This window comes from Musca domestica, unplaced genomic scaffold, assembly GCF_030504385.1.
Source record: "Musca domestica strain aabys unplaced genomic scaffold, Musca_domestica.polishedcontigs.V.1.1 6, whole genome shotgun sequence".
NCBI classification, from domain to species: Eukaryota; Metazoa; Arthropoda; class Insecta; order Diptera; family Muscidae; genus Musca; species Musca domestica.
Window position 1 is genome coordinate 1,140,560 of NW_026712363.1, and position 14,579 is coordinate 1,155,138.

The 14,579-nt window shown below is 34.0% G+C and overlaps 1 protein-coding gene across 6 annotated transcripts in view; it reads right to left on the minus strand.

Annotated features, from left to right (window-relative positions):
• Nucleotides 1–14,579, minus strand: part of LOC101900172 (fat-like cadherin-related tumor suppressor homolog) — a 466,944-nt gene that overhangs the window by 266,056 nt on the left and 186,309 nt on the right. For all 6 annotated transcript variants that reach the window (XM_059129200.1, XM_059129194.1, XM_059129199.1 and 3 more), the window contains one exon: nt 7,283–8,000. In XM_059129200.1, the coding sequence (XP_058985183.1) occupies nt 7,283–8,000 (718 nt within the window). The remainder of the gene's footprint in view (nt 1–7,282; nt 8,001–14,579) is intronic.

Genomic DNA, 14,579 nt, shown 5'->3' on the forward strand with positions numbered 1-14,579 from the left:
AAAACTTAACTCGAGGTATGACGAACGTTTGTACAAAAAATTATGCAAATCGGTCCAGCTGTTCCAACTGATTCCATTACCAACGAACAACAATTGATTTTCATATATATAGACTACACAACCCATACATACCAAAAATTGTAGGTAGGGTCGAATTTCACTCAAACGGAAACCCAAGTGACAAAATGCATCCGATTCAATTTTAAATTGTGGCTACCGAATATAAGTAGGTACGGCTAAACGGTAACTATTTATAAGAAATATTACACCTTGCAAAAGAAATAATTTCTTATTAATTACTATTCACCAAAATATATGAACATGCATTTTGGTCGCACAACTCTTGGTCTCTTGGCAGAAAAGGATAAAATCCAAGAAAATCGCGTAAAAATGTGAAATTTGAAAATGTTCATTTTGACTTTTGAAATGTACAATAGCAATGCTTTATATTGTATGATTTTTTCCACTTTGAATTACGGTTTTCGAATATACATTTGTAGTGTTTTTTTTTTCTTTTTGAATTCTAATACACTAAATGTTTTAGTACAAAGCGACAACGGATAAAACTATAGATTTTATGTTTCCATTGGGTAAGTGGAAATATATAATTTCAGAAGAGGATATAAAATAGAGAATTATTTCCACTATATAAAATAAAGTTATGTTAGTTACTACACTAATAACTCAAGAACGGCTTAATGGATTTTGACAATTCATATAATTTTGGAACGGTATCTTGCCAAGAAAAAAAAATTGCGCGAAAATATGTCAATAAAAATGTTAATGAAAAAAAATCTTGGGGTAATTTTGTTTTAATTTAACATACTATATTGAATTGTTTTTTTTTTGGTTTGCATTCTGAATGAATAATATTTAAAATGAAATGAGAGCGCAATACGAGGTTAAATGGCGATTTTTCATGTCTAAAATTTGCATCCAGCTTTTAATTCCAGAACCTACATCGTGCTTTAGCTGGAAGATGCGAACACATTTTAAGAAATAAAAATGACCGACAAAGCTTAATGTGGCTTATTTCAAAGCGTGGACCTACTTCTTTCATATGACAATAATCCGTCCAGAACTCAACATGAAAAATTGATTGGGACTGCAATTAGTGAAATACCGAATGAAAAGAGTGCGAAAATAGTAGAGCGAATTGGACATTAAGTAAGAAAAGGATTTATGTCATTCCAGAAATTCTTCCCAAACTTTCAAGACAAATCTTAAATCGTTTTGCAGGTCTTGATATGGGTTATAACCCCCGTGTAAGGGTACAAACCAATTTCAAATATATTTTACAATTATTTTTCATACTAATTTCGGCAAATGTTGGTAATTTGAGAAAATAAAAACATCCTTGCAAAATGTGATTACGTTTTGATATAATTATCATATGATTTAAGCTATTTTTGGAGTCTTGGCCACTTTTTTCATTTCTTTTTGCCCTTACTCGGCATCTTTGCTTGGTCTATATGAAATAAACTCCGAAATGTAAAACTGGAACTCATTCAGTTGGAAATTGTGGCAGAAACATGAAAAAAAATACGAATATTAGAAAGTAGCACGGGACCGAACATTTGTTTAAATGTCATTGAATTATACTATTAAGAAAAATATGGACTTTATGGGGTCCCCAACACACAATTTAATTGACACAAAAATTGATTCCATGCTTACGGTAATTGGTTTAAAAAATAACTATGTTTGACTATTCTGAAATCATTCTACCCTGAATTATGAGGTGGACAAAACTATGTATATTTTTTTATCGAACGTTCCCACGCCTCACATTCCCACCCCTGCCTACCGAGGGGGCGACCTCCCTTTACGAAGGAATCGCGTACACACCATGATCCGCATCATAATGGGAATTTAGTAGGAAATTGAAAACCAGCCACAGAATCTAATTCATCAGCTAGTTTGTCAAATAATAAAACATGTATGTTAATTGTTTAAAAATAAAATTATTCTGGATTTAATAACTTCTAAACTCATACCAAAATCTACATTACAGTACACAGAATTAAAGTCAACACACATTTTACTAAGAGGTTCGCCCATTGAATAATTCGTGCGATGAAGATCAGTATATAATAATTGGTAGTATCTATTAGATCTAAACGGAACATTAATTCATTTAATATTTTTAGTACAACATGGAGTTCAACATAATACGTCTGCTTTTAAGTGTAGGACATCTAATTAATTTTAGCCTGCTAGCATAAGAAGGCAAAACAAAATCACTATTACAATGTAAACCTCGTAAGGCAAATAGCAGAAATTGCTTTTGCACGGATTCTATTTTATCTGAGTATATCGCATATTGAGGATCAACAACAACAGAACCGTATTCTAATATAGGTCTAACAAGAGACGTAAATAACTGTTTTGTTTTATATGGATCAGAAAATTCTTTGGCCCACCGTTTAACAAAACCTAAAACACCATTTGCTTTATTTACCATTGTTATTACATGGCTATTAAAATTTAATTTTGGATCCATCAAGAGGCCTAGATCGACAAATGAATCTACAGTTGATAATGAATGACCGTCAATATTATATTGCAATATCAGAGAAGAAGATCTGGAGAAGCACATATGCTTCCATTTGCTTAAATTTAACCTGCATCATTGAAAAAGGCTATCTAAATCGTTTTGAAGTAAACTAGATTGTTTATCACAATTATGGGAAATGAATAATTTAATATCATCTGCGTACATTAACAATTTCGAGTAATTTATGGAAGTAGGTAAATCGTTGATAAATAAAAGAAAGAGGATCGGTCCAAGGTGACTTCCTTGAGGAACACCCGATGGATCCCAAATCGTTTTGGATAGATACCCTTCAAACAAAACAAGTTGTGATCTATCTTGTAAGTGATCTATCATTTGACTAAGTTTGTGTTGAAACCCTATAATTTAATTTATATATTAGGAGTTCATGTTTAACCCTATCAAAAGCTTTACCAAAATCAGTATAAACTGCATCAGTTTGTTTACGCTGAACAAATCCTTTTATTACTGTTGACGTACATTGTATAAGATTTGTTACTGTTGAAAGACCACTACGAAAACCATGCTGATATGGACTCAATATAGATTGAATTTTCAGTGAAATTACTGCAGTACTTAATTTTTCGAACAATTTTGGAATGTCACTTAATTTTGCAATTCCTCTATAACTTAACACATTAGTAAGACTACCAGACTTATGTAAAGGTATAATATAAGATTTTTTCCAGAAAGTAGGAAAGTGACCAAATTTAAGTGAATAATTAAACAATATATTTAAAGGAAGTGCTAAGGTTTCTGAACAATATTTAAGAATTATATTAGGTATGCCATCCGGTCCTGGAAATTTAATCGATTTTAAACTACGCAGACTATTTGACACCTCCTGACGTTGTAGAAAAGGCATACAAATTTGAGCAGCCTGTGATAACTTATAAGGATACGAATCTTTAATTTGACAAGATGTACTGGAATAGGTTGTGGCAAAAAATCTGCGAAACGTTCAGCAATATCTGTGCCTGTGACAAATTCTTTATTGTTGTATTTCAATGCTGAGGGCTTTGAGGAAACTTTTCGTTTTAGATTAACAAAATTATAAGAAGATTTAGGATTGGATTTAAAATTATTTTTAATCTTGTCTAGGTAAAGGTTACACAATCTACGAGACTCTAAAGAATATTTAGATCTAGCGACAGAGTAATTAGTATAGTCTATTGTTAAGCCTGATTTTGTATATTTACGAAAAAGCTTATTTTTAAAATTTTTTAAACTTGATAACTCAGGGGTTATCCATGGATATTTATTTGAATTTTTAACTCTAGTGTTTGGAACACATTCCAGTTTAAATCTATTTAAAATATCATAAAATTTATCAATTACATATTCTAGATCTTTATGGCTGTTACACAGACACACAGAAGCCCAATTTACGTAGGAAATGAGGGTGTTAAGTTTTCGAAAATTAGTTTTTTGTAATTAAGGACAGTTTTAAATAAGTCGGACTGACTTTCTTCGATTACATAAATGTGAGTCATGAAGATATATAAAGTTGGATGGTATATATCTTCAGGAGCGCATATTGGAGGAATTCTGAATATATCAAAATGCTGTGTTATATTTATATAAGCCAAATCAAGAATTTTGCCGTGGGAAATTTTCACACTGTTTATTTGATAAAGATTTAAGTCACACAAACTATTTATAACATCAAATGTATACTGGGTACTGTTCATTTCGGATGGCAAAGGAATCAAAGAATCTGGCATTGGAAGCCACCTAATGGAAGGCATATTAAAATCACCAAGGATCAGGATGCGATCGGAATCTTTCATTTTTTCAGTGATAAAATTGATTATAAATGTCAAGTGAATATGAAGGTGGAATATAAGAGCAAGTTACAAACAATTTAGATTTTCCCAATTCAATGGAAACACCAACGAATTCTATATCAAGAAAATCATTCAGATCAATTAAATTAGTGGTATATTTGGACGCCACCACCTTTTTTACAAGCACGATCTTTTCTAAACATTTGATATTTTGAACATAAAATTTCACTATTTAATATAGATGTTTTTAACCGAGTTTCGGAGAAAACCAATACATTATAATTGAAACCAATGCTATCAGTATATAAACTGGTTAATTTTGTATTATGCCCCCTTACATTCTGATAACAAATAGAAAATGAGTCATTTAGTTTTTTGGCACCGAACCTGGTCTAAGAGGCAAATGAGCTAAATTATCGGATCTCTCCAGAAATTCTTTAATAAATGCACTAGCAGGCCAAAATTCTTTTAAAATCAACTGTACAAAAATATTTTCAGGCACAACGATTTTGAAAGAAGATCTACTTTCAGAAAATGCAGATCGGAGCTTATAACATCTCAAAAAGTAATCTCTCTCAATTTTTGATTTTATATAATAGTTTATGTCATCGGCCGTTGTTTCTGGTGCAAACCTTGTTACAAATATCATTTTCATGGCGGGAGCCATAGATAATGATCTTTGGACAGGTTGAGTTTTGCCAGTAGCAGTCTCGGGACGATCGCTAGTGATAAGTAAAGGAAGCGATAATACCTGTATGTCACGAGTAGATTGTGAGGTTTTCTTAGAAACCTCACTATCAATACTCATAACATCTGGATTATTTACCCCTTTACTTATACCGCTTTTAACTACCGGAACTGGGCGTGTTACAACACTGGCATACGACTGTTCACATCCAGTCTCAGTTGTATCAGTGATATTAACTGAACCCGTTTGTGGAACACTGTTCTCCACAGAAACTATTGCTTTGCGACTAGGCAATCCCTTAGTTGGTGCCTTTTTCGCAGCCCTTTTGCGTTTCTGGCCAAAAACTGACGGTGACGACACAAACTCATCTAATTCTTCGTATTTCTCAATTCTGGGTATTTCTCAAACAATGTACAAAATTGTAAAAGTATGCAGAGAGTTTCCTACATTGCACACAACACCAACGAATACCAACATTATTTCTAATTGTGTCTACGACTTTTGCATTAATCCTAGCAAATTTTGCATGCCATTGATTAAGACAAAACCAACAGGCAACACACAATTCATCCTCTGCAACAATATTACACAATTCAAAAGGGCACGACATTTTATTTATTTTAATTATAATTATTTCTTTTTTTAACACAAGTTAAAACTATATTTTTCAAGATTAGATCTGTAGCTGGAATTTTTTTTTATTTATTTTATTATTTTTTTTTTAATTTTGGCAACTCTTATGAGATGACAAACAAAACAAAGTGATATGTTACAACAACTAATTAGCTAATGTAACTAAAGAAACAGGATAAAAGGGAGAATGTAAATCTACACAATTTGAAAATTGATATTACTTTAAAACACAAAACAAGATTTTAAAACACTGCACCAATTATCACTTTGAAAACCCAAAAATTGAGCTGAGTTTTCAAATGGGGCTATTATAGATGTTCTATATCATATAGTTTTTTATACCCTCCACCTTGGAAAGGAGGGTATATTAACTTCGTCATTCCGTTTGTAACATCCTTAAATATTCGTCTTAGACCCCATAAAGTATATATATATTCATAATCAGCATAAAATTCTAAGTCGATTTAAAGATGTCCGTCTGTCTGTCTGTCTGTTGAAATCACGATACAACCTACATTATTTGACGTAGAGCGCCAAAATTTAGCAGAGCAATTTGCATTATGTCTAGGATGGTTGGTATTGAAAATGAGATATATCGGTCCACGTTCTGGTATAGTCCCCATATAACGGTACCTCCCGATATTCGGTATTTTGATGATTTATGCCACATTTTTCACGGATTTCTCTGAAAATTGGTATTTGTAGGTCATAACGGGTTCCAGCTCCGGTGGCGAAACATTTCATGCATGGGTCCACGTTGTGGTATAGCCTCCATACAAAGGTACCACCCGATATTCGGTAATTTGATGATTTTTGCCACATTTTTTCACTGATTTGTTTAAAAATTGGTATTTGTAGGTCATAACGGGTCCTAGTTCGTGCGGCGAAACATTTTTATTATAGGTCCACGTTTTGGTATAGTCCCCATATAACGGTACCTCCCGATATTCGGTAATTTGATGATTTTTGCCACATTTTTTCACGGTTTTGTCTGAAATTTGGTATTTGTTGGTCATAATGGTTTCCAGCTCCGGTGGCGAAACATTATATGTATGGGTCCATGATTTGGTGTAGCCCCCATATAACGGTACCTCCCGATATTCGGTATTTTGATGGTTTTAGCCACATTTTTTCATTGATTTGTCTAAAAATAGGTATTTGTGTTTGTCATAATGGGTCCTAGTTCGAGTGGCGAAAAATTGTAATTATAGGTCCACGTTTTGGTGTAGCCCTTATATAACGGTACTTCCCAATATTCGGCATTTTAATGGTTTTTGCCATATTTCTTCTAATGTTTCTTTTACCCTAAGGTGAAGGGTATTAAAAGTTTGGCCCGGCCGAACTTAATGTTTTTTTACTTGTTTTTTTTTTTTTTTTCAAATTAAAGCCTATAGCTGAAAGATCAGATCAGGCTATTCAAAATATCTAAAACCAATAAACATATATTAGCATTTTTGCTATGAATATTTATTTCTATTTGAAAATACTATTTAGTCATTACTTATAATAAAAATTGTGTCGGTTAGATAATAAAAACTAAACTTTTAAATGCAAAAAAATGGGGTATGTATGTATTTTTTAATCAAAAAAAAGTCGTTTAATATTTAATAAAATACGTACCTTTATTGTAACGGTGACTTCAGAAGAACATGGTGTCAATGCGTTATCATATGCTGCTACCACAAGTTCATATTTCTTATTGTCATTCTCAATTTTCTGTCTAAGTATAATGTCGCCTGTTTTCCGATCCACTTTAAAAAGCTCACCATTTCCTCTTTTCATCTCGTACCGAACTTCTCCATTTTCATAGCTATCTAAGTCAATAGCTTTGACTTTCATTATGACAGAACCTTTCGTGTCTTCTAATGAGACTGTGGAATAATATGGCAAATTAACGAATATAGGACAGTTATCATTTGTATCCAAAATTGAAACATCAACTAAAGTGGTAGCACGGCGTAGATAGGGCTGATTGTTATTATAAAGAATAGACATAGCTTCAATTATCAAGGTATATACATCCACTGATTCTCTATCAAATATTACTCCCGTTGTTTTTATAGCACCAGAAGTTTTACCAATCTCAAAAAGATTAGTTGGGTTTAATATCTTGTACTCAACATTTTCGTCCAAAAAAGTTCCAATTGTGGTTACCACACCGACAACAACAATTTTCGAAGAATTTTCGACGGAAGAAAATTTGTACCTTTTTTTTTGAAACTGAAAGCCAGTCTCGTTAATGACCGCTGTATGTATCTCAACTTGTGAAATTGTTGAAAAAATACCATCGGATGCTCGGATATGGAGAGTATAGCACGGTACCAATGTATTAATATTCCTGTAATTAAACCCACATAAATAGAAAATATATTATTTTCAATGACAATATTGTGTACATGAGTAGAATTTTTTATTTATATACATATCTTATATAAAAATATAGACATACTTAAATACCTTAATGCTATGATATAATATGAAAGTGATACGTATTATTTTAATTAAATGTAGATTTTTTTTTTTTAAATAGGGCAATTGGTATTATGTGAAACATAACTCTACTTCCAAACTACTACTACGCAGTATCTGGCTTTCACGATCTTTGACAAGGCTGTGATCTGGCACCTGTATCCTTAAAGCATATCCCCTGCCGTAAGGTATTGACAGCTTGGGTGCCACCACCATCTGTGGATCCGGCACGCATCCTGACAATACTGGGCAAGCAAAACCCCAACCTCAGAAAAGAAAACTGGCGTCTTGTCAGTTCAAGCACTGAGGGAGGTGGCCTGGTCATCAAGGTATCTATGGATACGGATTGCCAGGAGTACCTTCAAGCTTGTGCGGGAAAATTGCATTTCGGCGCCGGTTGGATCCGTTTCCGGCTAACGCCGTTGCATTAGGAGGAAGAAAATAGCAGCTACATAGCATCATGCAGATTAATCTGCATCACTGCAAAGCTGTGCTGCTGAACTCCTCCTATCCCTCACGCTCCACCTATCCCTCCTCCCTCCTATCCCAAAGCTGAAGTAGACATAGTCCTGTTTCAGGAATCCTATATAAGTTAATTGTGATCAGAAATCTTCCTGATTTGTATTGCGGTGCTATGCACCTCTTTATTTAGAAGTAAAAGTTAATTGAAATCAGAAATCTTGTTAATTGCTTTTGCGGTGCTATGCACCTCTTTATTCAGAAGTCAGCTTAGAATTGATTTTAATTGTATCTTATAACTATAATTGAGGAGTGCTGTGGCGATCACGCCACTTGCATAAAGTGCTACGTTGGCTAAATGTTGTTCCCACCATTCAGTGGAATATGATCCTCTTGTTGAAAGTTGATTGAGTTCGCTGAACTGATTTTGTGGTGTCAGCGGAAAGTTGGAAGTGGTTTTGTGTGACACAGTGGTGTGGTTGGACTAAGGTGTTAACTCCTCCCTGCTGAAAAATCAAGCGTCCCGTTTGATTAGTAAAATGGAATATTGTAAAGACTCTTGCGGCATGGGATCCCCTGCGCTGACATCAAATTCTTGTTAGTCCCTTCATTAATTCCTGCTGTTTCAGTATTGAATTCATTCCGGACTACAATCTTGTCCGTGTTCTTGTTTCTTCTAATAGCCATCACCAATGCAACGCATATTATTATAGTCACGAGGCCAGCGTTGGTAAGTATGCTGCTTTCGAATTTAAAATTCAATCGCTCGATTCGTTGGTTGTTCCTTACATGCAATGATTTTAAAAATTCCAAAGAAACATTTTCTTCAATATCACTCCTCGTTGACACATGTTGAAGTAATAATTCGAATTCAGAGTTATTGATCTTAACAGAAACATTATGGAATCTTATCAAGTAACTACCGTTTAGTTTTTGTTCAGATTCATTTACAAAAATATTTCCAGTGAAATCGTTTAAAAATATTAGTCCAGATTCGAATTCTTCTACTTGCTTAATATGTTCAGCATTCGTAATAGAGCAGTTATGAGGAATATTTCTTATTAATTTTGGGATACAATTATTATTTGTCAAAATTTGTTAATTCGCTGGATAGGCACAGTGTGACCCCATCAATTATGTTACAATTATTTCTTATTCCAAAACTATTCTTTTCACATACAAGTATTTGCTTAAAGTCTAAATTTATAATAGTATTGCTTCTCTTAATAGGTTTTAAAATTAATTTTTTACAAACATTGCTCAAAGTTTTTGGTATTATAATTTGGTAACTAATAAATTTATCATTACACGCTATTTTGATATTAGCAAAATTCTAAGTTCATAAAAGGGATGTTATCATCGTAAAATATTTTTTCTACTTCAAGCATTTCTTCATCAGATAACATAAATGTGTTTACAATGTTTGATTTTGACAATTGTATTGCACTATTTATATTCTTAATTTTCTCTTTAATTACATCAATTTTATATTTTTGTTTAGGATTGGGGTGTTTTGCATATTTTCATTACTTTTGAGAGATTTCAAGATTTTATTATTTGTGATAGTGACATTGTTAACCTGTTCAATAAGCCTTTCGTTAATGATAATCTGATTATTATTATTTTCTATGACGTTGTTCATTTTGTCAGCCAAAATCTGGAAGTCGTCGTGGTCAGGGCTTCCGGCGAGCCATTTCCAAACAGTTCCTATTTCATTAATCGCCCTGGTATGTCTTTTAGAAAGGGTTAGCCTGTTAATTAGGGATATAATGGATCGGATGTCTTATAGGAGAAAGGGAAGAAGTGGATGGGATGGTGGGATGTTATTTCTCAGACTTGGCTTGATCTGCTCCAATGTTGTTGCATATTCATCGACGTCTATAAAGTGCAATATTCTAAAATAACCCGTTTGGATTTTCCCTATTCCACTTTCTATAAAGACGATCTCAGATTGAGAATAATCTAGGATTATTAGGATAATCTAGGATCTAATATGACTTTTATGAACTTTTTTTCCTGATTCCGTTAGAACAGTTGAGTGCATGTTCTCTTTTACTACTTCCTCCTTAAATCGTTTCGACAACTTTGTTCCTAACCTCCTGTTTTGTTTGACAAATATTTTCTGACCTTCTTTGTACTCTTTTGGCTCATTTCTACCCTGATTATGATACGCCAAATCATTTTCTTGCTTCTTTAGGAGTTTTTCGTAATTATTGAGGCGGGTTTTTTATAGTCTTCTGGCCCGAAGGTTATTGGTCTGCTAAAAAAAAGGTCTACAGGTTTCTTATTAGTTGATGAGTGTATTGTGTGGTTGTATTTGTTGACACTGATTTCTAGAAGTTCTTCAAAAGAATAATCGGGTTGTTCACATTTACTACATCTCATAATTTCTGACAATGTGGAATGGAACCTTTCTATTTGGCCATTTACTTCACTCTGATATGGTGGTGCTGTGAAGATCTCAATGCCAAGTTCGTTTTCCAACATGAACCTAATACTCTGTGAATTAAATGATCGCTCATTATCAAATACAATTAATTTAGGTACACCAAAATAAAAAACCAGTAAAGAAAGTCTTAAAGTCGGGCGGGGCCGACTTTATGATACCCTACACCACTTTGCTAATTAAGTAGAGCTCCACATAACAATTAAAAGTTTTTATGGGAGAATTCAATCATACACGCTATGATTATAATTATAATTTACAATTCAAAGACTAAATATGCCGAAGCATTTGTATCTTTTAAATTCGGAATTGTATTGCCCATTTGGTGCACAATTAACTTGAAATCGGATAAAGATATATATGGGAGCTATATCCAAATCTAAACCGATCTCGATAAAATTTGGCAAAGATATTTCTGAGCTGTATTTGATATATTTCCCTGAGTATCGTTGTTACGGAGTGCATATTACGGCTGTGGGTAACAAATATGACAAATCGGATGAACAGTATATATGTGAGCTATAGCTATATCTGAACCGATCTTCACCAAATTTGACATACTAGCTTCTAGACTCAATTCGGTCGTAAGTGCCAAATTCCATCCCATTTGGACAAATATTAGACGTTTGGTGCACAATAAACGGTAAATCGGACGAAGTTATATATGGGGGCTATATCCAAATCTGAACCGATCTCGATAAAATTTAGAAAATGTATTTCTGAGCTGTATTTGATATATTTCCCCAAATATTGTTGTTGCATAGTGCATATTACGGCGGCGGTGGACAAAAATAACAAATCGGATGAACAATATATATGGGAGCTATAGCTAAATCTGAACCGATTTCGATGAAATTTGGCATACATATTTTCAGGCCTAATTTGGGCGTATATGCAAAATTCCATACAATGTAGGCTGATATTACACGTTTGGTGCACAATAAAAGGCAAATCGGACGAAGATATATATGGGAGCTATATCTAAATTTTGACCGATTATCTCCAATTTCAATAGGGTTCGTCCTTGGGCCAAACAAAAGATCTTTGCAAAATTTCATCTGGATAGGGCAATAAATGCGACCTGTACTTTGTTTACAAAAATACATGGACAGACGAACAGACGGACGGACGGACGGACATGCATAAATCGACTCAGAATGTGATTCTATGCAGATCATCAAAAGGAACTATGGGTCTATCTCGTTTCCTTCTGCTTGTTACAAACAAATGCACAAAGACATAATACCCTGACCACCTTGTGGTGTAGGGTATAATGATTTCTCTTAATGGTTTCTTAATATCTTCGACACTTTTGCCATTCAACATTTTTGCTATTGCAAAATTTGTAAACTTATCTATTGCGGTAAAAACTCGAAACTTGTCGGTAGAGAAGATGTCAATGTGGATTGTATGCCCAGGATGCGTTGGTATAGGAGTTGCATGAAGTTTCGGAACGTTCGGATATCGTTCGTACTTATTCTCCTTGCATATTTTACAGATCTTGAGCAAATTTTTTATTTTCCTGGTCATAGAAGGTAAGTAAAAATTTTCTAGGATTTGTTTTCTATTTTCGGCATTGTTCCTATGCGCTCTATTGTGAGTTTCGATTATAATTTGCTTCTGTCTTACTTCGTCGATCACATCTTCAACCAATATGCGAGCAAATCTAATTTGAATATTTTTGAAGTAATCAGGGTACAAAACTTGAATTTTAAGCATGATCGGTTCGGTGGTTTTGATCCCATTAATGACGGTTGGATTCAAGTATTTTGTCAGTATAGTCTTTAAATCTGATTCCATTAGATTTGGTTCTTTGATCGTATGCCGATGATAGGAAGGGAACACTATCTTGAATTCATATGAGGATTCTGTGGACTCCTCGATAAGAATTTGATTTTTAAAGGTGTTTATTGGGACTTCTACTGAATAAATTAGATCTTCTGCCATCGGCGGCCTTGATAGCGCATCTGCGACCACATTCGTCCTGCCTGGCTTATATATTAACTCATAATTATAATCTTCCAATTGCGTCTTCCATTTTTTCATCTTTACATTTGTGTTTTTATTGCTTAGCGCAAAGGCCAACGGCTGATGATCAGTAAATATTTTTATGCTCTTTGCACCATATAAGTAACAATTTAATTCCTTTAGAGCCCAAATTATTGCCAGCATCTCTTTCTCGTTTGTAGCGTGTTGCTCCTCAGCTCTGCTGAGAGTTCGAGAGAGGTAGGTGATGGGCCTATTGTCTTGTGATAAGACTGCTCCTAAAGCATATTTCGAGGCGTCAGTTGTAAGCTCAAAAGGTTTTTTAAAATCTGAATATTTTAAGATTATTTCGTTTGACACTAGACAATTCTTAAGCTGTTTAAAACTTTCAATTTGCTCGGAGTTTAATTCTATGTTCATCTTCATTGACTTGTTTCTTGGAGTTTTCCCTAAGTCTCCTCTCATCATGGATGGTAACGGTTTGGCTATTTTAGCATATCCCCGTATAAATCTTCGATAATGTCCAGTCAAATCTAAGAACGAACGTAGGTCATGGACCGTTTTGGGTTGCGGAAAATTTACTATAGCCGTGAGTCTGTCGGGGTTCGTAGAGAAACCTCCTTTTTTCACATTAAATTCTAAGAAATTGATCTCTTCTTTCAGGAACTCACTTTTATCCAGATTAACCTTCAGATTAGAATTTTCCAGTGTTCGGAATATTATTTCTAGAATCGCAATGTGTTCTTCCTTACTCTTGCCGAATACTAAGATGTCGTCGATGTAAACGTAACATCTCTTCCCGATATGATTTCTGAGAATGTCGTCAAGTGCTCTTTGGAAGATTGCTGAAGCATTACGTAGGCCGAATGGTAGTCGCGTGAATTCAAACTTTCCATTCTTGACGGAGAAAGCCGTTTTCTCAATGTCAGATTCTCTAAGGGGAATTTGATGAAATCCGCTTTTCAAATATAGGGTGGAAAAATACATTTGGTCTCCCAAGTTAGCTAAAATGTCTGTAATTTCTGGTATGGGGTACCTATCAGGTTTTGTCACCTCATTTAATTTTCTGTAGTCAATTACCATGCGATATTTCTTTACGCCTGAGCTGTCTTGTTTTTTCGGCACTATCCATACGGGGGCATTGTATGCAGATCGGGAAAGGCGAATTATTCCGTCATTTAACATTTCTTCGATTTGCTTGTCAATTTCGGATTTCAATGCCATTGGATAGGGTTGTCATTATTTGTTTTAATTTCAGCTTGTACTACTGTTGAATAAGTGAGCTTTTTGTTAGGGTTTGCGAATACATTGGGAAACTTATTCAAATTTTTTTTAATTTCATCTCCATCCTCACGACTCAGATGGTTCAAACGTAGGTTGATATTATGAATTTCAGTTACTTTCAGTTCATTTAAAGGAAATTTGATGTCGTTTAGAATAGTGATATAGGATCTATACGTATAGATTATAGCATTCAAAGATTTCAAACTACCATTTCCAATTATCCCATCAAAAGTCTCTAAACCAGGAAGGATTCAAAATTTGAGTTTTCCTGTC